The sequence below is a fragment of the Silene latifolia genome, chromosome 5 (genome assembly GCF_048544455.1).
Source record: "Silene latifolia isolate original U9 population chromosome 5, ASM4854445v1, whole genome shotgun sequence".
NCBI classification, from domain to species: domain Eukaryota; kingdom Viridiplantae; phylum Streptophyta; class Magnoliopsida; order Caryophyllales; family Caryophyllaceae; genus Silene; species Silene latifolia.
In genome coordinates this window covers 29,644,742-29,672,507 of record NC_133530.1, presented here as the reverse complement: position 1 = coordinate 29,672,507, position 27,766 = coordinate 29,644,742, and the positions used below count along the sequence as shown (strand labels likewise).

The following is a 27,766-nucleotide window of genomic DNA, read 5'->3' as shown; positions in this document are numbered from 1 at the left end:
TGTATCTACATTATTAAAAAGTGTATATAGAATTCTGGTAAAAAAAGTGTATCTATGATAGAAAAAAGCGTATCTGAGATTTGGTAAAAAAAAAAAATTAAAAAAAAAAATAGAGAAGTATACCTTGTATTCTAATGTTTATAGTGCGTTCTCACCGTTCTCACCGAGTGATCGTTCTCACCGGATCCTAAATCTCTATACAATTTTATTAAACTTTATAGTTTATTAGATGTATAGATATTAATTATTTAACATACAAAAATATAATAAGTAGGTTATAAATAATTCAAGTTAGATTCCATAATATATAATGTTGCATAATTCTTTCGATTTGATTTAATGCATAATCATCTTAAAATTGCATGCCTAAGTAGTAAAAGTAATTTCGTCAGTAAAGAAAAGAATCGTAGTAACATTGGATATAGTTATATGATAGTAATCACTCATTTGAATAGTAAAAGTAACAATATTATCAGCGAGATTAGTGAAAGTGGTAGAAACAACAACGGGAGTAGTGAAATAATCAATATTAATGCGTCAATAGTGAAAGTAACAATAATTACGGCGGGAGTAGTGAAATTATCAATATTAATGCGGCAGTAGTGACAGTAACAATAATTACGGCGGGAGTAGTGAAAGTAACAATGACTACGAGCAAGTAGTGAAATGTTATTACTATTGTTTCATTAATGAGAGTAAAATATTAATAGCGGGAGTAGTGAATTTGTCTCAAAATTTATTTCGTCGTAATTTTAAGATATGTCATAGAAAAATATATTAATGATAAATTTATGGGTTATGAAACTTTAAGTAATTTTATTTAATGAAAAAAAAATTAATGGTAAGTAGAGGTAGCCATATCAAGACCCTTTTGTTAATATGACGACAATATAAGCTAAAGCGACATTTGCCTTCCATAAGCAGAAGGTAGTTTTTCAAAAAAAAAAAAAAAAATCACACCTTTCTTTCAACTTTCTCCTTAACCAACCTATCTTCCTCAAACCGTCTTCTACAAATCTTACCCTTTTTAATTTAATCTTCAGGGGTAGAAAAAGCGACGGCTAATGATGACACAGTAATTTAATTTAGTCTTCAATTATATCTCCTCTGCATCAATAGGTAACCTTCTTAACCTTTGCTTTATTTTCATTATTTGTACTTGTCATCTTCATCTTCCCCAAACAAATTTTTGAATTTTTGTAGTTTACTTTATTGTTTTACTTGTCCCTCGAAACAAGGGTTATACATCTAGAGGTACAATAACATTAAACAACCATACCGAAACTCTAATCTATCTTTGCTTATATGCAATTTTTTCAAAACATAAACTCTATAACAAACTTCAATTGCTTTATTATAAAGCTCAAAAACTATACCACCAATTGTAGTTGTATTAACAATGGTGGTATAGTCTATGAACTGTCTAAATATAAATCTTAGTTCGGCAACTGGTTTTTAAGCCTTATTTTTGTCAAAGTTTTCATCTTTGTCACTTTATAGAACAGTTATAGTGGAATTTGTGGAATTTGCAAGAGAAGGCAAAATCAAACATTTGAGAGGAGTAATACTGTGAGTTCAATTTTTTTCGCCTGCTAAATACAAATCCTAGTTGCAACTGGTTTGAAGCCTTATTTTTATCAAAGTTTTCGTCTTTCTCACTTTTTTTACTGGTTTCGAATCCAGAGTTACACGGACTTGATTGAACAACAATTGTGGAATTTGCAACCGGAAGTAAAATCAATCATCTGAGAGGAGTAATAATACAGTCACTTGTTATGGCTTTAGTGTCTACTTCACACTCATTATCAACTCCTCTGCATCAATTGGTAACATTTTACGTTTTGCTTTCGCTTTTTCTGCTGCTTTTATTGTCTCCACTTATTATCAACTCCTCTGCATCAATTGTAAACAGCCTCTTTGTGTTCTAACACAAGGGTAAGGCCCCCCTTACCCCGCAATTTACGGAAGCCTTTGAGGCACTGGGGTATTGTTGTTGTATCAAAATTTGTTTTCATTGAGTACCAAAAGCAAGCATGACATCGACTAGTTGGATGTAGTCAGAAAGACTGTTCAGTTAGTAACTGAAAAAGTTGAAGCCTTCCTAACCTAATAATTAAAAATTTAACTTAAAATGTATTCGCTGTTGAACTCAAGGTTCTAATCCGAAGAAACTTAAAGTTGTATGTCCGTCTCTTGGGTTAAGTCAGTTTCTGAAACTTTCGGTATGGTGGTTGCTTGAACTGGTTTAAATCTTGTATGTGCTCATACGTATTGCAAGTGTTTGTTTCAGTTAATAATGTCAAACTTCTTTTCCATACAGGACAAGATTAGTCAACTTCCAGATGATATTTTGCTCAAAGTTCTTTCCACATTAGACTTGAAAAATGCTGTGAAAACCAGCGTACTTGCAAAAAGGTGGAAATACTTGTGGACATGGCTCACTGTTCTCGACTTTGATTATAAAATTTTGTCTGACAATTTCAAACTGCAAAGATACATAAATTGGGTTAATCAAGTACTTTATGGACAACGTGGTCCCTATATTAGCAAGTTTAGAGTTTTTCTCCGTTCTTCATTGGGCAGCGACATGAGCCAACTTGAGAAATGGGCTCGGTTTGCCTTTTCAAAAAGAGTTGAGAACTTGGACTTGGACCTTCTACCTTCCACAAACAGTCCGAGATTCTCTTTAGGATTGGACTTGTTAAAGCATCCTCAGAATAATGGCATCGTCAACCTTAAATCGCTCCGTCTGTCATGGGTTAATTTAAGTGATGAAGTGTTAGAATTTATACTGTTGCATTGCCGCCTCTTGGAACAATTGTATGTGAAGAGTTCAGAGACTCTGCACAAATTGAACATCGTGTCAGATAAATTGAAGCATTTGACCTTGATAAATTGCATCTATCTGAAACAGCTTCAGATTGATGCAGTCAATCTGATCAGTTTCCATTTTAATGACAATTGTGAACGCGTCTTGACACACATGGTGTTTAAGAGGGTTCCAAAGCTTGTTGAAGCAAGTTTTGACGGGGACAGTTGCATTCACCCGTTTCCTATCTTGGAGCGAATTTCACACTTACCCAAGCAGCTGACGAAGCTTTCCTTTTCTCCATCTGTGAGTATAGAATCGTAATTTTCTCCTCTTTTCAGAACTGGAATATGTTTTCCTCACTCATGATGACATGTGCCAATTTTTTGCATCGCAGATCGATATTTTCCTCTATTGTGAACTTGACCGGCAATTTTGCCCCCCTCCGGAGCTTTTCCCCAATGTCAAGTGGCTCATTTTGACATTCAAGCACATGAACCCGTCCCTTGTGTTCATCAAATTCTTCATATATGCGTGCCCAATGTTGCGTGAACTTAAGATACAAGTAATATACCTCTCTCTGAATGTACATGCAATTTTTCAAATGTGTTTGGCAGTAATTGACACTATATCTGCTTCCCCTGCCCGCTTTAATGTATTGCTGTCAATTACAATCAGCGATCAAATCTATGCTATTTTGTTTTAACTTGTGGAATTGGTGTTTGGCCTTGCTTTGGCTGCGTGCGTAGGTTTTGATCTTAATTTAGAATCTTTCTAAAGTGCTATTTGGTTTTTGCTTGTGGTATCGGTGCTTTTGTGTGTTTGTCTTATTCCTGGTTATTGATTTAAAACGTTTCTTAAAGAAAGTGACTAAATCTGTGACTTCCTTGTCGGGTTATTGGATCGTGTCATTGCCTTTGCTTTGGCTGCGTGCGTAATTCTAGGCTATTGATTTTAATTTAGAATCTTTCTCGGGTGTTATTTGGTTTACTTGAGCTATCGATGCTTTGGCTGCGTGTGTCATTTTTGATTTTGGTTTAAAACCTTTCTTAAAGTAAGTGACCAAACCGGCAACTTCTTCTTCGGGTTATTGGGTCGTGTCTTTTTTTATCAACCATACATTTTACAGCAGGATGGTCTTATGTTAAGCTTGTTGGTCGATAGCTAATGATCAATAAAACGGAACTAGTATGATGGCCAAACTATCTCCGCACTCTGAGTCTGATCTCCGATGTCCTGATGTTATTCCCGATTCACCCAAGTTCATTGCAATTGAGTGGGTCCTGCGTAGAATACCCGTTCGAACTGTAATTATTTTTTTTTCCCCAAAAATTTAATGTTTAAGAAACACTCCCTATTATCACACTTATTTAGTTCATAATTTAAAGACCTGTGTAAATGTCCCTGCAGCCAGTCATTGGAACTTTAAGCTTAGGTGAGGAGGCTAACCTGCTGCAAGAAATTGAGCTTGAGGATGGGGAAAATGCCGAGATAACAATAAATAAAAATTCATATCCAGAAGCCCATAAAGAAAATGTGGCCGGTTTATTGGAGCGCAATGATAAAAATCATAAGAGCCATCGAAATCTCAGGGTACTGGAAGTTGTCGGATTTCGGGGGCGTGATGACGATGTTAGGTGTGCATTGGACATTATAGCCTGTGCTAGTTCTTTTGAGACACTCATATTAAATCCTCAATCTGTTATTGAAATCGGACTACCTAGGCAAGAGAAGGACATAGAAAAGATAAGTACGATAAAGAGGCGAGCTTGTAAACTAGCCAAACTTGTGCCACCAAATGTTCATGTTGGTGTAGGGGTGATGCCTGATATTTTCTGGTTTTCTTGATATAACTGGGAGAATCAGGCTTATTTATAACTTTGTTTTTGTATCAGGGTTATTTCTCTTTTGGGATTATGCTTTGTCCGTGTATTGGATACACCTGGTGTTTTCCGGGTTTCCTTATTTATGCTTGGAACGCGTATGCACCTCGTGTTTTTTTTGGCAATAATCATTGGAACAGGTACGTATATGGTTCAAACAAAATATATACTCCATCCGTCTCAGTCAATAGTTTACAACGTATATGGTTCAAACAAAATACTATATACTCCATCCGTCTAAGTCAATAGTTTACATCAATAAAAAAAAAAATAGTTTACATTAATAGTTACATTTGTTTTACTTCCCATTACAAAATACAACTAATGTAAACTATTCATTAATTTCACACTTATCTTTATATTAATAATAAGGGCTATCAAAGCGCTCCGATTTCCTTACACTTGTGATAATTAGTACTTAATGTTTAGAATCAAGTAAGTATTAAGAGATCATAAGAAATTAGGATATTTTATTTTTTTAGAATTATGTGACATCCGAATTTAAACTTCAAAACACCTATTTAATAATGTTCTATAACTTAATTTTAAAATAATCAACATACCTAATAACTAGTAATCATTGTCAGGGGCGGCCCCGAGAATTTAGAGGCCCTGTTCCAATTATTAGGTGGAGGCCCTTACGATAAGTGCATCATCGATAATAACATGTTTGTAATAGTTGTTTTTTTTAGGAGATGACCCATTTTTTTAACACTATTCGTATTTAAGACCGTCTTAACTTAAGAAAGTTTTCACCCCAATTAAAATAGAGGTAAAAGTAAAAGAAGAGTGTTCGACGGTCTTATGTAACACGAACAATTTTTTTAAAGTGATAAAGTTTTCAAGTAACTTACACTAAAATGGTGAATTTGCTTTAATTATTGAAGGAGACTTCATACGAATGAACTTTTAAAATTTACGAATGTGAAACAAGAGATTAGTAAAGTCTAAACTAAAATAATTAATTAAAGTAACTAATGTAAAAAAGAAAATGATTAATTAGTTGACTGGGTCATCATTCATCTAGTTTCAGAGCCTATTGGTATGTACGAGAATGAGGTGGAAAATGGAAATGGAAGGCAAAAAAACCAAAAATAATTAATGTAAAAATTACAATATGAAGAATCGAGCCCAGGACCACCCCGTCGAAATTCAAAGTTGTTTACTCCTAGGCCCAATACCATTATGCCAAAGGAAGGATGATTACATTATAGAATGTTTATACACTAAGTAGAATTGTTTCCAAATGAGGCCCCCAACCCTTTTGGGCCCCCGTTCGGTGAACCGAATTGAACAGTGTAAGAGCATCCACATTGAAAAGGATGGATCATCCTCTTAGCATTCTCTTTCATCTAAGAGGATGTCCTCTTCAATGTGGGTATATACTCTTAACATTCTCTTTGAAGAGGAAGAGGAAGACTTCCTCTATTTTTGAGGAAATAACCCACTTTCTTGTGCCACTAGTCATCCCTCATCTACCATGTGTCATGTAATATGTTTCTTTTTTATTTTTTGGTCATAAAAAATTTGAGAGAGGATGAATAAAAGGATCCTCTTTGATGTGGGAAAAAAATAGAGAAAATGTTAAGAAGAGAATGAAAATAATGGAAAATGAGGTGTCAAAAGAATAGAAGAAAAGAGAAGAAATAAGAGGAAGAGGACATACTCTTCAATGTATATGCTTTAAGGGCCTACAAATCACCCTTAAACCTCATTTACACGTTTCAACTGTTTGAATCCCCAACAGAAATCACTGCCTCCTTCATATCTTCATCATCTCCCTCCCTCATTATCGTGTCAAAACCTCATCGCACTTAAGTCTTACACGGTACCTCGTTTTTCTCACATAAAGAAGTAAGTTATTAGATTTCATTCGTTTTAATTTTTCTTTTTTTTTTGGTAAGATGGTTAAAATTAGGGTTCATTTTCTGGGTTAATCTAGGGCTTATTATCAAAAACTTATTTGTTTGTAAATTAAAGCTTCTGGGTTATTAGGGATTGTTGTTGTCCAAAATAGCTGATTGTAGTCTTTAATTAGGGTATAATATTTGTGCAAACAAATTCAGTATACCACGTTGGATTCGCTTCGCTGTATAAAAACGGGAATTCCATGGGACTAGCAAATACTAGTTGCAACTGGTTTGAAGCCTTATTTTTATCAAAGTTTTCGTCTTTCTCACAATTTTTTTTACTGGTTTCGAATCCAGAGTTACGGACTTGATTGAACAACAGTTGTGGAATTTGCAACCGGAATCAAAATCAAGCATCTGAGAGCTTGTTATGGCAACTCCTCAGCATCAATTGGTAACATCTTACGTTTTGCTTTCATTTTTTCTGCTGCTTTTAGTGTCTACTTCATCACACTTACTATCAACTCCTCACATCAATTGGTAACATTATATGTTTTGCTTTCGTTTTTTCTGCTGTTTTTAGTGTGTATTTCGTCACTTATTAAGATTAGATGTAGCATGCTAGAGAGAAGGAGGATTCTTTATCTTAAATTCAATGACAAATTAAAATCAAGTTTGTTTAGTTTTGTATGTGTTGATTTTTTTTTTTTTTCTGTATTTCAAAATTTCAAAATTTGTTTCATTGACAACCAAAAGCATGCAAAGACTGTTCAGTTAGTAACTGAAAAAGATGAAGCCTTCCTAATAATTAAAAATTTAAGTGAAAATGTATTCGCTGTTGAACTCAAGTTTCTAATTCAAAGAAACTTAAAGTTGTATGTCTGTCTCTTGGGTTAAGTCAGTTTCTGAAACTTTCTGTATGGTGGTTGCTTGAACTGGTTTAAATCTTGTGTGTGCTCATACGTATTGCAAGTGTTTGTTTCAGTTAATAATGCCAAACTTCTTTTCCATACAGGACAAGATTAGTCAACTTCCAGATGATATTTTGCTCAAAGTTCTTTCCACATTAGACTTGAAAAATGCTGTGAAAACCAGTGTACTTGCAAAAAGGTGGAAATACTTGTGGACATGGCTCACTGTTCTCGACTTTGATACTGAAGTTTTGTTCCCATATTCTTGGGGTTGGTCGTTATCTGACAATTCCGAACCGCAAAGATACATAAATTGGGTTAATCAAGTCGTTTATGGACATCGTGGTCTCTATCTTAGCAAGTTTAGAGTTTTTTTCTGTTCTTCATGGGGCAGTGAGGTGAGCCAAGTTGAGAAATGGGCCCGATTTGCCTTTTCAAAAAGAGTTGAGGACCTGGACTTGGACTTGAACCTTCTAGGTTCCAGAGACACTTCAAGGTTCTCTCTAGGATTGGATATTTTGAAGCATCCTCAGAATAATGGCATCGTCAACCTTAAATCGCTCCGTCTGTCATGGGTTGAAATAAGTGAAGAAGTGTTAGAATTTATATTGTTGCATTGCCACCTCTTGGAACAATTGTGTGTGAACAGTTCAGAGACTCTGCACAGATTGAACATCGTGTCAGATAAATTGAAGCATTTGACCTTGATAAATTGTGTCAATCTGAAACAGCTTCAGATTGATGCAGTCAATCTGATCAGTTTCCATTTTAAAGACACTCGTAAATGCGTCTTGACACACATGGTGTTTAAAAGGGTTCCAAAGCTTGTTGAAGCAGACTTTGATGGGAAAAGTTGCATGTACCCGTTTCCTATCTTGGAGCGAATTTCACACTTACCCAAGCAGCTGACGAAGCTTTCCCTTTTCCCATCTGTGAGTATTGAATCGTAATTCTGTCCTTTCTTCAGAACTGGAATATGTTCTCCTCACTCTTGATGACATGTACCAATTTCTTGCTTTGCAGATAAATCTTTTCCAGTATTGTGAACTTTACGGACAATTTTGCCCCCCTTCAGAGCTTTTCCCCAATGTCAAGCAGCTCATTTTGACCCTTGGCTACTTGAAGCCGTCCCTTGTGTTTATCAAATTCTTCATACATGCGTGCCCAATGTTGCGTGAACTTAAGATACAAGTAATATACCTATCTCTGAATTTACATGCAATTTTTCAAATGTGTTTAGCAGTAATTGACACTATATCTGCTTCCCCTGCCCGCTTTAATGTATTGCTGTCAATTACAATCAGCAATCAAATCTATGCTATTTTGTTTTAACTTGTGGAATTGGTGTTTGGCCTTGCTTTGGCTGCGTGCGTTGTTTTAGGTTTTGAATTAATTTAGAATCTTTCTAAGTGTTATTTGGTTTTTACTTGTGGTCTATGTTACTCTGACTTGGTTGCACGAGTCTGACATGACACGTGTCGGACACTGTTATTTTTTTTTGCTGAATTTTCAGTATTTTGGTCTAAAATGAAACATCGTAGTGTCATGTCGTGTCGGACGCTTCCAAGTGTTAGACACACGACAAGCCACCAAAGGAAAATGTCTGAGTAACATAGCTTGTGGTATCGGTGCTTTGGTTTGTGTGTGTGTGTGTGTTAATCTTGGCAATTCATTTAGAACGTTTCTTAAAGAAAGTGACCAAACCTGCGACTTGTTTGTCGGGTTATTGGATCGTGTCATTGCCTTTGCTTTGGCTGTGTGCGTAACTCTAGGTTATGATTTTAATTTAGAATCTTGCGCAAGTGTTATTTGGTTTTTACTTGTGGTATCAGTGCTTTGGCTGCGTGTGTTAATCTTGGTTTTTGATTTTGATTTAAAACCTTTCTTTAAGTAAGTGACCAAACCGGCAACTTCCTTGTCGGGTTATTGAGTCCTGTCATTTTTTTTATCAACCATACATTTTACAGCAGGATGACCTTGTAGCTAATGATCAATAAAATGGAACTAGGATGATGTTCAATAAATTATATCAGCACTGTGACTTTGATGTCCAGTGTCCTGATGATATGACCGATTCATTCAAGTTCATTTCAATTCAGTGGCTCCTGTGTAGAATGCCCTTTCAAACTCTAATTATTATTTATTTTTTCCGAAATTTTTTATGTTCAAAACACGCGCCTATTGTCACTTATTTAGTTCATAATTTAAAGCCCTGAGTAAATGTCCCTGCAGCCAACTTTGGAACCTTCAAGTTTAGACGACGAGGCTAACCTACTGCAAGAAATTGAGCTTGAGGATGGGAAAAATGCCGAGATAACAATATATAAAAATTCATATCCAGAAGCCCAGAAAAAGAACGTGGTCGATTTATTGGAGCGCAATGATAAAAATTATAAGAGGCATCGAAATCTCAGGGTATTGGAAGTTGTCGGATTTCGAGGGTGTGATGTCGATGTTAGGTGTGCATTGGACATAATAGCTTGTGCTAGTTCTTTTGAGACACTCATATTAAATCCTCGAGATATTGTCGAAATCGAAGCCTGTAGGCAAGTGAAGGACGTAGAAAAGATCAGTACGATAAAGAGGCGAGCTCGTAAACTAGTCAAACTTCTGCCACCAAATGTTCATGTTGGTGTAGTGGACATGCCTGATGTTTTCTGGGTTTCTTGATACACCTGGTGTTTTCGGGGTTTCCAAATCACGAATTATTTGATAATTAATCTCAATCTTCTTTTTCATCCGGGATAAGTTCAGTGCACTTTGAGATGATAACCTACTGGACCTCGATCTTCAGACGGCCGTATGTGTATGGTTGAGTGATCTTGAACACTATGAAGGTCTACTCTTACTAATTGGAGCATTTGGCCCTGCTAAGTTGTGTGAATCTTGAAGATCTTGAGATTGGAGCAGTCTACCTAAAGGTTGTTCAAGTAGGTTTTGGTGCAGATCTTTGACAAACTTACTCCGTGAATCCATCTAGGCTGTCCGAGTGTCCGATTTTGTACCGGTTTAAACGAAACTATGGAAGTCATGATTTCAACAATTCATCTGAGTTGTAATTCATCTCATTGAAGACGGCACGTATCCGTCACTTTGGAGTGACGGATATCATTTCTGAGTTGTAATGTTGTAATGCCACCCATCTAATGTTGTAATGCTACCCATCTATTTGTAATAATTTTAGTACGACGTTTACAAAAAGCGCTTTCAAGTGAGATATTTTTTGATTTTCACACTTTTTTTTTTTGAAGGAAAATGCCTAGCGGCATTACTCAATTAATAAACGATCAAAAGCAACAGCAATGTTAATAGAAGGTGGAAGACCATCCTCCCATACAACCTTTCCTACGACACGTGGAACACGATGAGCTAAACCATGTGCAACACAGTTATTGACTCGACTAACATAAGACCAAATAACAGACTCGAAGTTTGAACTAAAGGCAACACAGTTATTGACTCGACTAACATAAGACCAAATAACAGACTCGAAGTTTGAACTAAAAGTGACAATATCATCCAAAAGTTGATGAAACATGCTTCGACCCAGCGGTTTTTCTCGGATAGCTTCTATAACCGGTAAGCAATCACTTTCGATTTTCACCTTTCGGATTCCTCGCGCAGCTGCTTCTTCAAGCCCATCCATAATTGCGGTAGCTTCTGCAAAAGGAACCTCCCAGCACTGGTCCCGTCCTATCGACACACCCCATATCACATAGCCATTAATGTCGCGGCATACAACCCCCGTACCGACCCCTTCACCCTCCTTCACTCCCGCATCCACATTGATTTTGACAAAACTCACGCGCCGGTCTCCACCCTTCAGGCCTCATCCTCTCAATCCCAGCACCCTCGTGAATGACATCAGTCGCCCGTCTTACCACCCCCTCCGGAGCCACCTCCGCATTATCGAAAACTACCTTATTGCGATGTTCCCATATAGCCCAACACCCTACCATTAACTTAGCCCCTTCCTCCATGCACATATTCTTCCAATACCCCTCCACCCATTCCTTAACATCCTCTCCCCTACCTTCCGTCATTTCGCCCAACCCCAAGCCATCCCAGACCCATTTTGCCACCCCACAATCCCGAAATAAATGAAGACTCGACTCAAGATTAGAATGACAAAAAGGGAAAAGAGAGTACTCACCTCCAACTCGGGCAGCGATGTTAGCTCTTGTGGCGAGCGCTTCACTACACAGTTGCCAGAAGAAGAGCTTCACACGGGGCCAAACTGAAAGTTTCCAAAGCCGATTCCAGAGCCATCTCCCTCTAGCCCAGTTCGAGCCTCCCGCCATATCTCCCAGATCACCCACCAGCATCTTATACGCACTCCTCACCGTATACAAACCATCTTTCTTAAAATCCCAAAACCATATGTCAGGTGGTTTATTCGGGCTAATCCGAATATCAAGGACTCGCTGAACATCGATAGGAAGTAGAAGTTGGTTCAATTTATCCCCATCCCACACAGCTACATTCGGCATCATCAGCTCAGCTACACACATGTTCTCCAACCCTTGTGGACACGGTGAAATGATCCGCCCCATATGCGTATTGGGAAGCCACGACTGACCCCACACCCTCGTCGCAGTGCCATCACCAATTCGTCTCCTTAGGCCGTGCTCCAACACTTCTCTTGCTTCCAAAATCCCTCTCCAAGTGTAGCTAGGATTATAGCCAATCCCAGCTGTCATAAATTCGTCATTAGGAAAGTATCTGGCCTTCATTAATCGAGCCCACAAGCTAGTCGGGTTTGTTATCAATCTCCAAGCCTGCTTGCCTAAAAGAGCGAGGTTAAATTGTCTGAAATCCCGAAACCCCATTCCTCCATCTCCTTTTGGCCGAGCCATTTTCCGCCATGACACCCAATGAATTCCTCTCTTGCTCTCGTCATGTCCCCACCAGAAGCGTGCTACAATTGCTCTTACCTCATCACAGAAATTTGCCGGAATTTTAAACACACTCTGTAATACCCGCCCTTTTAGGGATCCCTTTGACCAGCGTTGACTGTCCTTGGGGGCGGGAGTAACCTTAGGGAAGTATGCCAAACCATCTTGGGGTGCGTTTTAAGAGTGGTACTCGATAGAGTAGAGGCTACTCGATCGAGTAGCTAGGGCACTCGATCGAGTAGGGGGTTACTCGATCGAGTATGTTGGGTACTCGATCGAGTGCCTGGTTTTCAGCGGGGGTTTTATATCGCGTTTTGTTAAATCTGCAAATCACTTTCGCCACTTTCCTCCTATCCTTCAGCCGCCTCTTTCCCTTCCCTTCACCTCAAAACCTCCATGGAAGCCTTTGTGAAGATCCTTGTGCCTTAGAAGAGCGTCCCTTGAGTCGGGTAGCGGTCTTTTGCCTTGTCTCTCCCTAATAGGTATGTCATAATCATCATCCGTGCCTTTGTTTCCATAGTTAGGGTTTTGCTTGTAGTAATAGATATTTGCATGATGGTAATAGGCTTTGCTTGTGCGCTGGATGCTGTGTTTGTCGGCATGGATTGGTTGCGGATGCGTAAAGGTAGGTTCGCCTACTCAGTTGCTGTAGATCGTCTAGTGTGTCGGTCGTTGTGATAGTATTGGGGTTGCTTGGCATAGTAATTGTATTGTGTTTGTAATTGTGCTTGTGGTTGTGTTGTTGATGGTTCTCGAGATGCGTTCTCGGCTGAGTGGGGTCACTTGCGGGAGTGATCTCACGCCCTAGTTTCGCCCTTCGTGGAACCCGCCACGAAAGGGGATGTGCACATTAATGAGCAGGGTTATCGCTCGTACGATGAGCGGGGCTTAGGTGGGAACGGCTGCGGTCCCCCACGGGGCGGTGGTCCGGTGGACGATCGAACGATGTGTTTGGTTGGATTGTTGAGGTTGCGTTGGGGACCGGTGTCATTGTTTGTGTTGTCGTTTGTGGTTGTCTCGTCTTGTCTCAGTACTGACCGTGTGTGTTGTTTGTTGTTATGTGTCTGCCGTGATCCCTTATGGTGAGCAGTCGGTCTTAGCAGGTGTTGATGTCGTGGATAGCTGGAGTCCGGGCGGGGATGAGTCTTCACGAGATACGATGGTCATAGCGAGTAGCCTTTGAGTTGTACCTTGTATTGTATTTTGTTTTCGAATCACTTGTAATATAACTTAACAGTTCTTTTATTGACGTTTGGTAACTGCTTTCCTCGGGCAACCGAGATGGTAACGCCCTTATATGCTAAGGAAGGCCTAGTTAAGGCTCCTCTGAATATGGGGGTGTTACAAAGTGGTATCAGAGCGACGATTTTGGAACCTGTAACAAATGAACATAATGAACGTAGAGAGTCTAATAAAATGAACCTGGTGTATGTGTAATGGGAGCCCCGGCTGATGCTAGATTTTGGGTGAGTAGGCGCCCTCATTTCAAAATTTTGGCCCCACGACACTTAAGCCAGTCACATGGGATGGGAATGTGGAGTCCGTGTGTCTATGTGTGCTATGTATGTTAATTGTGCCGGAGCTACCTCCGGTTAAGTTTTGTTAGAATTAATAGAGGTGTGATAGTAATGTTTGGGCCGAGTATGGTAATTAGTGACGGGATTATTGAAGCTTGTTGGATGGTTAGTGAGTTTATAGGATAGCTAGGAGTTATGTGACGAGATTATATGTCATGGAGATGCGTGAAAGTGTGCATTTGAATGTGTAGTATGAGTAGCGAACATGTAAGTGTTTGTCATGAAATTAATGATAATTATAGTATGAATGAGTAATAATTCGAATCACGGAATATGGTAATGTGTATATGCTTTATTAGCTAGTTGGAATTTTTCCGCTGCGAAATATTTGAATTATGCAAAATAGATTGCTTAGAATAACATATAAGACATAATGGATTAAGTGATTTGCAAAGTATATAATTGTGTGATAAGTAAATATGGGGAATTAATGTTAATTATACGTTTCAATTTGATGTAAACACGAGTTTAGTAATAGCATGTAAGGTAAGTAAATGTAATAAAATGGCACGGTTAGGTTTATATGTAACTCGGTGACAGGTAGACCGAGTTGAGTAACTTGTATAACGTAACGTGATATGCCTCTTAGTTGTTGAAGAGTTGTATCTTGTGTAACAATGGTTATAAAACATGATTGAATGCGATAATTAGTGTCGAATTCCGAACTTAGTTGGACTCGACACGTGGTGTTGTTTTGCAGGTATTCTCGACTTACTTCGTACTTATGATCGGGTACTTAACTATACTTGACCGAGTGCGAGTGCTTACTTGACCGAGTAGACCTCACTCGATCTAATTAGGAAGCTAAGATGTCGGAATGTGGGAAAATTCCCGCAGGTACCCGACGATTTGGCTCCTACTCGATCGAGTAGGGTGGTACTCGATCGAGTACCCCAGGCACTCGATCGAGTAGGTTACTGTGCAGTAATTCCTACGGGTTTTCTTAAAACCCTTCACCTTTCTATTTCTTCTTCTTATTCTTCCATATTTCGACACAACCATACTACCATCCTATATCACTCTCAGATCCCTTAACCTCTCCCAAATCCTCTCTTTCTCTTGGGTTAGTAGTGATTCTTGGGGTTGATTTTTCTTGTTTAATTCGTTTCTTTATCTTACTAATCAATCAAGGTATGTGATTCTTCTTAATTTATGTGATATGTTACTTTGAATGTGTTAGAATGAGGAGATAATCTGAAATTTTCGATTCACATGATGTAATAGTTGCTTTAGATAGTTGAAATATGATTCATATGCCTCTTTTCCATGTTTGTTGGTGATTAATTGCTGTAGATTAGATTAGAAAAGTTGCAAAGATGAAATCGAAATTTCTAGGGTTACAAATTTGAAATTGATTTTTGATTGTTCTACATTGATTAGATGATGGAATTAAGTACTATACATTGTTTATATCATGTGGAAAAGTGAATTCTGATGATTATCACCTTAGAAAGTTGCCTTAAAACTCCGTCTTAAAAGTGCCTTATGGGAAATTCGTGACTTAGAATTGGAAAATTGATGTGGTAATTGACAATATAAGTATAAGTTGAACCTCAGTATGATAGTAGGAACGATTGATGATGAAAATTATGCCAAAATTGTCTCAGCTGTAAAGACCGTCTGAAAAATTTGTTTGGGTTATTAAACATAATATGGAAGTGATGATGATATGCTATGAAATTTCTTACTATTTCTCTTAATTCAGTAATATGTGATTGGAAATGTGTTTGGAGTAACTTTAGAATCATGCTAGGATATTCAATTCGCTGAACATATGCGGCCATCATGATAATTACTTTCACCACTATGCCTTATGAGTAGTAATAGTATGAACTTGTGTGATGAAATCGTAGGAACTGCTAATGAACATGTATACTTATTTTCATACCCAAAGTAACAATGTGAATTATGTGCTTCACATGCTGAGAATGGTTGGAGAATTGGTGTGTATCTAGCTGAGCAACTAAGTTTGGTGACATGATTTATGTGCTTCAAATATGGAATTGGTTGATGAATTAGTAAACTTACTAAGTATATAGAGCCCAAATTACATGAAGTATATGCTTGCATGTTTATATAAATTGTTTGAACTTATGTCTAAAGCAGATGCCGAGACTAAACCTTGGAACCCGTCAGAGTAAACGGGGAAGGGTTGATCCACTTGAGAGGGGGGAGGCTAGTGGACCGGTAGTACCCGCAGTTTCTGAGTACCCTTCTGTTGTTTTTATCGACTTTAAGCAAAGGGAGCGTTTTGTAGCTTTACAAAAACGCAAGATGAGACCCACAAAGTGTATTGACACCGCTGTGTTGGAAGAGTTGGAAATAGAGACGGATGTCCGTCACATATTCGAAACCTTGGGGTTTACGGGTTTGTACCGGCTGAGGAAGCACACTTACCCTTTTCTTACCCTAGAATTCATGAGTTCCTTTAACTATGACCCAGCGGGTCAGGCTGTCGAGTTTAGATTGATGAATACCAGTTTCCTGTTAACTATGGACCTGTTTGCCTCTCACCTTGGGTTGGCCAAGCCTCCCAAGGATTCCATCACTGACATTCCAGCTGAGTGCGGCGTCTGCCGCTTAATGCCGTGCTTGACTGGGAAGCAAGCTCCCACCGCGAGCAATATGCTGATTAATGACGTTCAGCACATCACCTTGAGAATATTTCTCCGTTCTCTTTCAAACCTCCTCTATGACCGAAAAGATATTAGTAAGTTGAACAACCATGAGGTCTTACTTTTGATGTCGTACCTCAATCCGGAGCGGGCCAAGAAAGTGGTCTTTAATGCTCCTTCCATAGTTTGTGCTGCTCTTGCCCTGATGGCTTCTTCTACTTCTCGATACCTGAGCTGTGGTGCTATTGCCACTCGGTTAGCTGAAAAGCTAACCTCTTTTGAGGCCTCTTCGGCATACGTGCCTCTAGTTACCCCTGTGCCTACCATGGATCGGGAATACTATCTCGACCTGAAATGGTTGAGAACCTTGGCTGACGGTAGCCTAGCGTGGAGAGTGCTTGGCATGAGTTGGATGAAGATTCCAGCTCCTGAGCACCTCCCAGCCACAGAGCCCTTGGAGCCGGCAGTGGTGACTGTGGATGGGGACGATGAGGAGGAGGAGGAGGAGGATGAGGATACACCCCGCCAGCTGCAGACCTATCTCATTGATGGCACCATCCTCCAGGAGATGCCGGAGCCGACGAAGGGCGAGAATGCGGAAGTCCAGAGGGTGGAGAGACCCAGAGTGGTGAGGGGACCCCGTCGAGTGAGGGAGAGGGCCTCGGGGACTAGGCCACAGCCGGAGGCACAGCAGCAGCAGCAGCAGCCTTTCCCGTATTACCCTTACCTTGACACCCCGGAGACGCGATCCAGTTACCTAGCGGAGAGAGTGTCATCTACCTTGACACTCCGGAACATGCACGAGATGGCGTACGCTCAGGGGATAGGTACAGAGGGACCGCACCCAGTTTGGTGGAGTGGAGTTGGGGACTACTTGGGGGTATTCCATTCCTACGGGGTGGAGCAGTCGACGTGGGGGACACCTCAGTCCTTCCCTTACGGCGGCTTGACTCCATGGTACGCAGGCCCAGGAGCAGGAGGAGCAGGAGCAGGAGTGGATGCGGGGATTGGGACATCAGGAGCTGGTACTTCGGGTGGTGGTGATGATGAGGCGATGTTGGAGCAGCAGCAGCAGGAGGAGTGATACTCCTCGCTCTTATATTTGTTGATAGTCGTTGATGTTAGATGGTAATGTTGTTGTTAGACTTTGGTAGTTATTTCCTTTTATTTTTCAGACTTGGTCGGATTTGTATGATTGGCCATAAGGCCGGAATTGCTACTCTAACTTTTTGCAGGAGTATTGAGAGTCGGGGCATCATCCCGACTCAATTTATGTGACAATCGTGTGTTATACGTTGGTTATGAAAAATACTTGACCTGCAGGTACTCGACAGAGTACCCCACACTCTATCGAGTAGCTGCAGGAAAGGAGGTAAGGAAACATTCTGATCTAGGGCTACTCGATCGAGCAGCCAACACACTCGATCGAGTAGCATGTTACTCGATCGAGTAGCGATACTTACTCGATCGAGTGTCACTGTTACAGGGGGTTTTTGAAAATTGAAAATGTTCCATCGTTTTATAACGGTAAGTTTAATGTTTAATGTGGTTATTAGTGCGTAGTAACACCTTTGAACGGTTACATTCATATGTTGGAAGTCGTGCTTAAAGTTTATAAGCGTATTAGTCACAATTAGTAAGGCGTTAATAATTCCTTGTTACGATTAGTGAAGCGGTAGTCATTTTCTTGTTACTTTAATATCGCATACGCCTCCTTCATTCTATTTGTCAGCATTGTAACTTCACCTAGGTTTGCGCATACCATTTTAACATGTGTCGACAATAGTAACGAGTTATTTCGGTAACTTGCGTATGGTTTCTAACTTAACAAGTAAGTAATTAGCGAGTAATGTCCACAACAAGTAATATGGTCTCCTTTAACATTAAGATACATGTATTAGGTATTACGCGTTAATATTTGGGTGGTGAACTTCGGGGACGAAGTTCCTTTTTAGAGGGGAAGAGTAATGTCGCGAAATAAAAAGGCTGTTTTTGAATAATGCTTTGCTTATTTATAATGTTGTCGGTATTATGTTTTGCTCGATTGTAAAGTCATTGGTAGTTGTTTAGAATGTTGTTGGTATCATGTGTTAAAAAAAAAAAAAAAACGACTTACTTTCTTTCTTTAATGCTTCAAAGTGTGTGTGATCATATTTGAATCATGTTGCCAAGTAACATGGTGGCACTAGTGGTACCACATGGGAATTAATATGAAACATGTTCTCGATTGACAGTTTGATAGTTGTCATTGTATGTTGGAAGATCGTGAGCGACGATTCGCATCACGAGTCGGACGCTTTATATATATATGTAAGATAACGGTCGACTGTGATAAAACTTGCATGATAGTGACAGGAGTCGATAGGTTTATATGTGGTCGGTGATGATGATGATGACATGGGGGGGATGGTATTTTCAGGAGGCAATGGTTTGGCCGGGAAGTTTAGTAAAGTCGTGTTGTTTCCATGTCGCGAGCGGGAGAGGTGAGTTGAACTTCGGGGACGAAGTTCTTTTTAAGGGGGGAAGACTGTAATACCCGCCCTTTTAGGGATCCCTTTGACCAGCGTTGACTGTCCTTGGGGGCGGGAGTAACCTTAGGGAAGTATGCCAAACCATCTTGGGGTGCGTTTTAAGAGTGGTACTCGATAGAGTAGAGGCTACTCGATCGAGTAGCTAGGGCACTCGATCGAGTAGGGGGTTACTCGATCGAGTATGTTGGGTACTCGATCGAGTGCCTGGTTTTTGGGACGGGGTTTTATATCGCGTTTTGTTAAATCCGCAAATCACTTTCGCCACTTTCCTCCTATCCTTCAGCCGCCTCTTTCCCTTCCCTTCACCTCAAAACCTCCATGGAAGCCTTTGTGAAGATCCTTGTGCCTTAGAAGAGCGTCCCTTGAGTCGGGTAGCGGTCTTTTGCCTTGTCTCTCCCTAATAGGTATGTCATAATCATCATCCGTGCCTTTGTTTCCATAGTTAGGGTTTTGCTTGTAGTAATAGATATTTGCATGATGGTAATAGGCTTTGCTTGTGCGTTTGGATCTTTGTGTTTGTCGGCATGGATTGGTTGCGGATGCGTAAAGGTAGGTTCGCCTACTCGATTCTTGTCGTAGATCGTCTAGTGTGTCGGTCGTTGTGATAGTATTGGGGTTGCTTGGCATAGTAATTGTATTGTGTTTGTAATTGTGCTTGTGGTTGTGTTGTTGATGGTTCTCGAGATGCGTTCTCGGCTGAGTGGGGTCACTTGCGGGAGTGATCTCACGCCCTAGTTTCGCCCTTCGTGGAACCCGCCACGAAAGGGGATGTGCACATTAATGAGCAGGGTTATCGCTCGTACGATGAGCGGGGCTTAGGTGGGAACGGCTGCGGTCCCCCCCTGGCGTGGTCGGGTCCAGGTGGACGATCGATGATGTGTTTGGTTGGATTGTTGAGGTTGCGGTTGGGATTTGGTGTCATTGTTTGTGTTGTCGTTTGTGGTTGTCTCGTCTTGTCTCGCATCGACCGTGTGTGTTGTTTGTTGTTATGTGTCCGCCGTGATCCCTTATGGTGAGCGATCGGTCTTAAGCGGTGTTGATGTCGTGGATAGCCTGGAGTCCGGGCGGGGATGAGTCTTCACGAGATACGATGGTCATAGCGAGTAGCCTTTGAGTTGTACCTTGTATTGTATTTTGTTTTCGAATCACTTGTAATATAACTTAATAGTTCTTTTATTGACGTTTGGTAACTGCTTTCCTCGGGCAACCGAGATGGTAACGCCCTTATATGCTAAGGAAGGCCTAGTTAAGGCTCCTCTGAATATGGGGGTGTTACACACTCATCACATAGGTAGGGAGTGAATTGGCCACGACCTTTATAAGAACCTCCTTACCAGCCCTCGACAAAATTTTCCCGCGCCATCCCTGTAATCTTTTGCTAAGCTTGTCTCTAATGATATCGGTAATCACCTTCTTAGACCGTCCTACCACCGTCGGGAGCCCGAGATAACGGGCATGATCCACAACTTCCTCTACTCCCAATCTAGCCGTCACAGCATCGCGTTGGCCTTGAGTGACCCCCCCGCTAAACACCACAGTCGTCTTTTCTAGGCTTACCAATTGTCCAGAAGCCGCTTCGTATTTTCTTAATATATCATTCACAACATCAGCTTCATGTATCGTTGCCCGGACAAAGAAAATGCTATCATTGGCAAAAAGAAGATGTGAGATAGCTGGTGCCGTGGCCGAAACCCGAATACCATGTATCGTCTGATTTTCGACAGCCCTGCGTAACATATTGGACAACTCCTCCGCGCAAAGGAGAAATAAATACGGGGACAACGGATCACCCTGTCGTAATCCTCTAGTTGGTCGAAATTCAGACGAAGGAGACCCGTTAATAAGGACAAAGAAGGTCACAGTAGTAACACAAGCCATAACACACTGAACCCAACCCGTATCAAACCCCATAGTCATCAACACTTGTGTAGACACCTCATTTCTGCACCTCCCACAAACCACCCGGTGATGATTGGGCCGCATGATTGGTACGCGGAACGATTTGTGACAGTTCGTAAGTTTATCGTCAAGTGGTCGCTCAAATACTTGTGTCTACCTCATGGTCGTCATCTAGGTGTCATTACGATCGTTTTGGCAGTAATTAGAGTACATTTGGAGTCCGGGTCAAAAACCGTCTTTATTTCCTAAACCGTCAAATCCCGAGTCAAAGGCAATGTCTTTGTCTACCTAAGGTTAAGATGTCATAAATGTTGAGATTATATCTCATTTCAAGTCCCATGTCACTTCATTAGGCTAAACTAAAAGTTTACATTACAAAATGTGCATTTCATTTAGTTAAAATGATAACCCGACCTTTAGGCCCGTTTTACGAGGTGATAACGACTTTTTTGGGTCAGGCCTATTTCACAGAAAGTACTATATCTTTCCTTTAGCTTTCCAACGCCACCGAAATCACCTTAATCCGAGTCTTGTAGAGAAAGTTATGCCTAAAATACGACAGGCTGTCAAACGCGCTTTCTTGCGCAGGAAGAACCCGCTGAGGAAAGGACGCAGCAAGTGCTGCGCCTCTTCCAAGGGACGCAGCACCTGCTGCGCCTTTTCCTCAAGACTTTCTTTTTGTCCAAGTTTCCGTGTTTAACTTAAGTCGGTTATTTCCGGATCTTTTTCTCCTTTCCTAAAACCTAATTCCGTGATTAGTATAAATAGAGACCTTCGGTCTCACATATTTCTCACGCGAGTGTCCGCCCTTCTCTTCTCCCTTTGCATTCTAGACCACGTTCTTACTTTTTGGCGTCTACGTGCTTGAACTTTTGACCACGTAAGCTCGAATCTTTCTGAGTACCAGCCTCGTTTTGCATGACCGACCAATTTGACCAACTCCACAATAATCAACTTTAATCAATCTGTTTAATTTCCTCTTACGAGGGCACTTTCGTCTACATTCGAGTCGAGCATCACTAAACGTTAACTTAGTTCATCTCGTTTCGTCAAACATGTAAGTCTGAGGGTGTAAATCTCTCTTTTATTTATTGTTATTTATTGTTGTAATCATATTGTAAGATTTATGTCGAAAATACAATTAAAACCGATTTCTAAAACCCTTTGTTTAAATCCCTTTTTACGGATTAACAGGAGACAGACGTCAAGAAGGGACGCAACAACTGCTGCGCCTCTTGGAAAGGACGCAGCACTTGCTACGCCTCTTCCTGAGGTTGCCGCCGTTCTTGCTTCTCTTCTTCTTCCTTCGTCCTCTGTTGTTTCGTCCTTTTGTTTTCTTTCGTCTTTGTTTGTTCTTATTTCATCCACGCGGTAATTTAACATATATGTTGTTCATCGTCATTAACATATAATTCATCTCATTAATTCCCGACTTCAATCCCAAGTAATTAATATTTGCGGGTTTTCGTCATTAAAGTCAAATCCGGGTTTTAGAGATTCGATTCATTCATATTAGATCTCTGGAATTCGATTGATATATTTCCATCTGTTTATTATCATATTCATCATCAATTCGTTTTGTTTAACCTAATTAGTTCATTCAATTCATTAATTAACCCTTTTAATCTTGTAATTAATTCGTTCTAATTAGTTTCATTCGTGTTTTATCGTTTTTATGACCTCATCCACATGTAAATAATATGCTAATCACTTTCATCCGAGTCAATTATTCATAATCGATCATTAAAATCATCAACGAATATTAACAATTTGCAATTCCGGCTTCACAACCAGAACTGAGCCAAGGAACAGACGCAGCGACTGCTGCGCCTGTTCCTGGCTGATTTCTGTCTCTGAACTTCCGTGTTGCCTTGACTTAGTTTTAGCTTACGTATTAATTAACTATTATTCGTATTATCGCCTAATTCCTGTTCGTTTATTTATTTATTTTCTCTTTCTCAAATTATCCGTTTTAAAGGTATTTTCGACATAAATCGTTTAACCCATTGTAATTATTGTAATTTTCATCATTGTAATTTTCTTTATTGTATTCCTTCTATTGTATCACTTGTATGTTTTCACATGTAATCGATCCTAAATCTCAACTTTGACACAAATGCATGTTAAATTACGTGTTAACCGACTTAGTCTAATTCTTCACATGCTAGGATTAAAACGTCGGATGTTGCATTGCATGCATATAAACCGACAATATATTAAGTATAGATGATTTTTCCCTAATCATTAGTAGAGGCCGCTATCGAGGCGGGCGGGATTAGGTGTTCGATCAAAAGAGCTTCCTAATACGTACCCTCACCCTTACTCCAGATCTCTGTGAACATCCGTGTTCATTGGCATTCACGAGAGTCATTCTAGACATAAATTGGTGGCGACTCCACAAATGCAAACGCTTGTTCTCTCCCAATCGCCCCCGTGGGCCCATGTCCACAACTTGTCTCAGAAAAACCCACTCCACTCTATCATAAGCCTTCGCCATATCAAGTTTAAGCGCCATATATTCGTCCGACTGTCTGTTATTCTTCATAAAATGGAACATCTCAAAGGCCGTTAGAATATTATCCGTGATCAGTCGACCAGGAGTGAAAGCGCTCTGGTTTTCCAAAACAATGTCCCCAAGAAACAGCTTCAGCCTGTTTGCCAGAACTTTCGACACCAATTTATAGGCCACATTACACAAACTAATGGGTCGAAAATCCCTTATTTTATCTGGCGCCTTCTTCTTCGGTATTAGAACAATATTAGTCGTGTTGAGGCAATCCGGGCTCGCATTCCCACGCAAGATGTCCAGCACCGAAGTAATCACCTGCGGCCCAATTTCGTGCCAATAAGTTTGAAAGAAAAGACCGTTCATACCATCAGGACCTGGGGCTTTAAGGGGATGCATCTGATTAAGGGCCTCCACGACCTCCTCCTCGCGAAATTCCATGCGCAGCATTCGGTTCATCCTCTCCGTAACCCGTCCTTCAAACCCACCAGCACGTCGTTGAAATTTGTTGGCTCAGCTGTCTGAAAGAGTCCTTCGAAGTAATCCACAGCCACCCGTGCTACCTCCTCGTTCCCTCTACATTCTCCCCCATCATCATCAATAAGAAGTGGAATAAAATTCTTGCTCCTTTCCCCTGCTTTGGAATGGAAAAATTTTGTATTTCGGTCCCCATCTTTCAGCCATAACGCTCTAGAACGTTGCCGCCAATATTGCTCTTCTTGCTTGTATAAACCTGCAATCTCCGCAATTAATTTTCTCTGTTTTTGAACCGCGGCATCCGTCCTATCTCCTTCATTTAGACGAGTTAGTTGTCTACGTTTCATCTCCAGAGTCCGATTAATCTTGCCAATACTAATTTTCTTCTAAGCCTGAAGCTCCTTAGCACATGCCTGAATCGTAGAGACCAAGTTCCCCCTCCCCTTCACCACACCACGACACACGGCCTCCTCACACCCCTCCTCACTGACCCAAACTTGCTCGAATCGGAATATACTTCTCGTTTTCCCTCCTATCTCACGTCTATCAAAGATCAGCTTCAACAGAGCATGGTCCGACCATTCCCTGTCAAGATGATAATTTTTTGCATACGGGAACAACTCTAACCACGCCTCAGAGCACATAGCGCGGTCAATCATACGCTGCCTGTTATTATCTCTAGCTTGGCCATTGTCATAGGTAAACGCATAACCTTCCCACGCCACGTCTTTTAGTCCACAAAAATCCATAGCTGCTTGAAAATTATTCATCTGCCATTGTGCCCGACTTCCAGCTTTCATCTCCATAGAGTACAAGATTTCATTAAAATCACCTATAGAGATCCGTGGTAGCGAAGATTGTCCGTGTAGTAGCCGAAGCAAATCTCATGAAAGATGTCTGTCTGACACAGTTGGCCATCCATAGAAGCCCGTCACTCTCCACTCCTTCTCCCCCTCACGAACTCGAAAATCCATGTGATGCATAGATGCCGACACAAAAGAGCAATCGATTTCTTTTTTCCACATGAAAGCAAGACCTCCCGACCTCCCAGCACTATCCACTTCGATCCCATAATACCCATCAAACTTCTCCCTAACCCTCCTCATTTCACGACCACAAAGTTTCGTCTCGCTAATAAAAATCATGGTCGAGGATTCCCTACGCACCAGAGTGCGTAGGGCATTAACTGTGTCGGGATTGCCCAAGCCCCGACAGTTAAGGCTTAGAATATTCATTGGGCCTGGCGGGGCTGAGTTCCCTCAACCTCCGCCTCAGGTATCAAGACGCCCCCGTCGAACGTAATTTTTAGTCGCTTTTCCCCAACTGAATCAGCCTCCTCCACCCTGCCCCGTTTCCCTCAACTGACCACAACAGCCGCATTACCACTGCTCTCTCCACCACCCACCCGTGCTTGCTTCTTCCATTCACGTTTCTTGCCCCCAATTACCCCTTTACTACTTCCCCCGCTCGATTGTCTTTCATAGTAATAGGGATAGAAGCTTGCAATGGCTGTCGAATGTCACGGATAATATGGACTCTTATTGCCCTATTAAGTTCACAGTTCGAACCATTATCGGCCTCCAGAAACGTACCAAGACTCGCCCCAATTCGCCGTAGATTAGTTTTACTGGATCTCCCCGATATAGGAAAGTCATAGACTCTCGACCAAATAGGGAAATGATAGAGAGAAACATCAGTAACCTTACCTGACTCGTTGGGTTCGTTGAAACACCATACAAACTTCTCAAAATGCCATGGTTGGCCTTCCAAAACCCTCGCCTGATCACGTTCTCCATCGAAGCGGAATACAAATGTCTTCTCTTTCGCATCCACCACATTACCAGTGATTGATTTAACCGGATTCCATAATCGCACCATAGTATCGATGGCCGCTTTCACCTTAATCGGCCTCGAAGCCCACAACTTCCCGACAAGCATAAATTTTCCACGAGATGCGCCAGGTTCCTCCTCCCAAACAAAGCCACCCCGATCATCCCTAGACCCCTCGACATCACTGTTCATCGGCCCCTTTCCCTTTCGGTTCGAATCCCGTGTGCTACTCATCAACTGTACCTGCATAAAGAAACAAACGACACAAAAAAACAAAGCAAAGCCCTATCTCACGATCGAAATCGTGAGAAAAGCCCCGAGCGAAGAGGAAAACCCTAAGAGCGATTAGACAGAAACCCTAGGAACCCTAGACTATCCTCTGTTCTACAACAACGTCCTGTTAAAAACAATTTTAGAATCCTTTATATCTTCTGATTTTCACACATATTTTGAGAGAGATTGAATAGAAAAGCGCGTGTATCATGAAAAGGATATACTAGGGTGATACCGGGTGGTATGGAGTTTCGGTAACAACCTAATAAAAAACACAAAAAATTAAAAATTAAAATTAAAAAGCAGTTTTTGTTTTTGCGCCAATATCGTAGGAATAAAACTGTAATTCACAAAGTATTATATTAATAATAACTAGCTTAGGATCCGTGCAAAATTGCACAAGCATGTATAGTTACTATATATAATCAAGTTTTAAGAATATATACTTTTTTCATTGTATTAATTTGAATATATAAATGACTTGTAGTGCTTATATCGTTGTAAAATGCCAAATACGCAATATCGAAAGATATTATATACGCTCCCTTTTTCTTACTAATAAGTAATATGGACATAATTCCTAATTTCCTCCTTAATGAATCCCCTTACATGGTTGAAGGGCCTGATCTTCTTCTTATAATAGGCTCTAACATGTTAATAAAAAGAGGATTACTATCTACTTCTCCCTCTCACCTTCTATCTTCCACCTTCTCCCCTTCGTCCTCTCATAATCGATTAAGATAAAATACATCGTGTGGCGTTGGATGGCAAGTGGATGAGGCCAAATATACTATATTTTAACCGATTATTAGAGAAGGTAGAAAAAAGAAAGTGAGTAGCAATCACTAAGCCAAATAAGACCTTCAATAACGGTCAGATAATGCAATTATCGTTTTTAAATAGAAACACGAGACCGTTATTGCAACGACGATTGTTAAATATATACCACAGTTGTACAAACACGCGACCGTTATATAACATCAATAACAGATCTATAATACCGTTATCACAACTCAAGAACCGTTGTCGTAGTTTACTATTGACAACGTTTTATCTTTCCAAAACCGTTGTTAAATATTATATATGATAACGGTTCATTTTGTTATCTTATTTAGTTGAATGTCAAAATTTAACAACGGTTGTATTGCGTGCAAAACCGTTGTTATATTTATCTATTGACAATGGTATATACTCCCTCCGGCTTGCAGTTTTCTTCCCATTTCATTATAATACTTCTCACATATATTAGAGAAACGTGAAGAAAAATAAAAGCCAGAGGGAGTAACTGTTATCTATTTTTATTGATGAAATTTTGACAACGCTTTTTCTTAAATAAACCGTTGTAAAAGTTTTGAATTCGACAATGGTTATCGTTCGTTATCTTATATTTTTGGCGGTTTGAATGGGAGGGAAAATATGTCAATGGTTATTTATCTAAATAAAACCGTTGTCAAATAATTATTTGCAATAGGTTGTTTTTAACCGTTTTTTATTATTTTTTTTTTCTAAAATGATTTTAGCTCGTTCTAGGAGCTGCTGAAATGCTATTTTTTCAGCAGTGTTTCTAGCAGCTGCTGAAATGCTATTTTTCCAGCAGCTGCTGAAAAATAGCATTCTGGCAGCTGTGCACTGCAAAAATGTAGTCATGCATCAAAATATTACACCCCATGATCAATTAAACCCAGTTTAAAAACAGTACAAACAGGATGA

At 40.3% G+C, this 27,766-nt stretch overlaps 4 protein-coding genes across 5 annotated transcripts; 2 read left to right on the top strand and 2 right to left on the bottom strand.

Annotated features, from left to right (window-relative positions):
• The first annotated feature begins 918 nt into the window (after nucleotides 1-918).
• LOC141657160 (F-box/LRR-repeat protein At3g26922-like) lies at nucleotides 919-4,851 on the top strand. 2 transcript variants are annotated; one of them, XM_074464304.1, is made up of 6 exons: nucleotides 944-1,119; nucleotides 1,506-1,569; nucleotides 1,684-1,826; nucleotides 2,321-3,115; nucleotides 3,207-3,374; nucleotides 4,220-4,851. In XM_074464304.1, exons 3-6 carry the CDS (start codon nucleotides 1,776-1,778, stop codon nucleotides 4,655-4,657), a joined length of 1,452 nt encoding a protein of 483 aa, XP_074320405.1. In that variant the 5' UTR covers nucleotides 944-1,119; nucleotides 1,506-1,569; nucleotides 1,684-1,775; the 3' UTR covers nucleotides 4,658-4,851. The 2 variants fall into 2 exon arrangements, with proteins under 2 accessions (XP_074320403.1, XP_074320405.1); XM_074464302.1 differs by lacking the exon at nucleotides 1,506-1,569 and having other exon boundaries at nucleotides 919-1,119.
• Nucleotides 4,852-6,388: 1,537 nt separating this feature from the next.
• On the top strand, nucleotides 6,389-10,686 carry LOC141657159 (FBD-associated F-box protein At4g10400-like). Its single transcript, XM_074464301.1, has 5 exons — nucleotides 6,389-6,546; nucleotides 6,900-6,996; nucleotides 7,558-8,385; nucleotides 8,477-8,644; nucleotides 9,686-10,686. Exons 2-5 carry the CDS (start codon nucleotides 6,973-6,975, stop codon nucleotides 10,121-10,123), a joined length of 1,458 nt encoding a protein of 485 aa, XP_074320402.1. The 5' UTR covers nucleotides 6,389-6,546; nucleotides 6,900-6,972; the 3' UTR covers nucleotides 10,124-10,686.
• Nucleotides 10,687-10,721: 35 nt separating this feature from the next.
• LOC141655153 (uncharacterized) lies at nucleotides 10,722-20,982 on the bottom strand. The gene is made up of 3 exons (XM_074462245.1): nucleotides 20,406-20,982; nucleotides 11,259-12,371; nucleotides 10,722-11,146 (listed from the first exon to the last, which is right to left on the bottom strand). Exons 1-3 carry the CDS (start codon nucleotides 20,980-20,982, stop codon nucleotides 10,722-10,724), a joined length of 2,115 nt encoding a protein of 704 aa, XP_074318346.1.
• A 3,357-nt stretch (nucleotides 20,983-24,339) lies between these two features.
• LOC141655152 (uncharacterized) lies at nucleotides 24,340-24,759 on the bottom strand. The gene has a single exon (XM_074462244.1). The coding sequence runs from the start codon at nucleotides 24,757-24,759 to the stop codon at nucleotides 24,340-24,342; it is 420 nt and encodes a 139-aa protein (XP_074318345.1).
• Between the last annotated feature and the right edge of the window lie 3,007 nt (nucleotides 24,760-27,766).

What these genes read in the sequence shown, in the direction of transcription:
- LOC141657160 (XM_074464302.1), top strand. Translation starts at nt 1,776, where the DNA reads ATGGCTTTAGTGTCTACTTCACACTCATTATCAACTCCTCTGCATCAA. An exon ending in CAACTCCTCTGCATCAATTG is followed by an intron (nt 1,827 to 2,320) that starts GTAACATTTTAC and finishes TTTTCCATACAG; the next exon opens with GACAAGATTAGTCAACTTCC. An exon ending in AGCTTTCCTTTTCTCCATCT is followed by an intron (nt 3,116 to 3,206) that starts GTGAGTATAGAA and finishes TTTGCATCGCAG; the next exon opens with ATCGATATTTTCCTCTATTG.
- LOC141657159 (XM_074464301.1), top strand. Translation starts at nt 6,973, where the DNA reads ATGGCAACTCCTCAGCATCAATTG. An exon ending in CAACTCCTCAGCATCAATTG is followed by an intron (nt 6,997 to 7,557) that starts GTAACATCTTAC and finishes TTTTCCATACAG; the next exon opens with GACAAGATTAGTCAACTTCC. An exon ending in TGCGTGAACTTAAGATACAA is followed by an intron (nt 8,645 to 9,685) that starts GTAATATACCTA and finishes ATGTCCCTGCAG; the next exon opens with CCAACTTTGGAACCTTCAAG.
- LOC141655153 (XM_074462245.1), bottom strand. Translation starts at nt 20,982, where the DNA reads ATGGGGTTTGATACGGGTTGGGTTCAGTGTGTTATGGCTTGTGTTACT. An exon ending in GAAAATTTTGTCGAGGGCTG is followed by an intron (nt 12,372 to 20,405) that starts GTAAGGAGGTTC and finishes GAGCAATTGTAG; the next exon opens with CACGCTTCTGGTGGGGACAT. An exon ending in TGAAGGGTGGAGACCGGCGC is followed by an intron (nt 11,147 to 11,258) that starts GTGAGTTTTGTC and finishes GTGTGTCGATAG; the next exon opens with GACGGGACCAGTGCTGGGAG.
- LOC141655152 (XM_074462244.1), bottom strand. Translation starts at nt 24,759, where the DNA reads ATGGAGATGAAAGCTGGAAGTCGGGCACAATGGCAGATGAATAATTTT.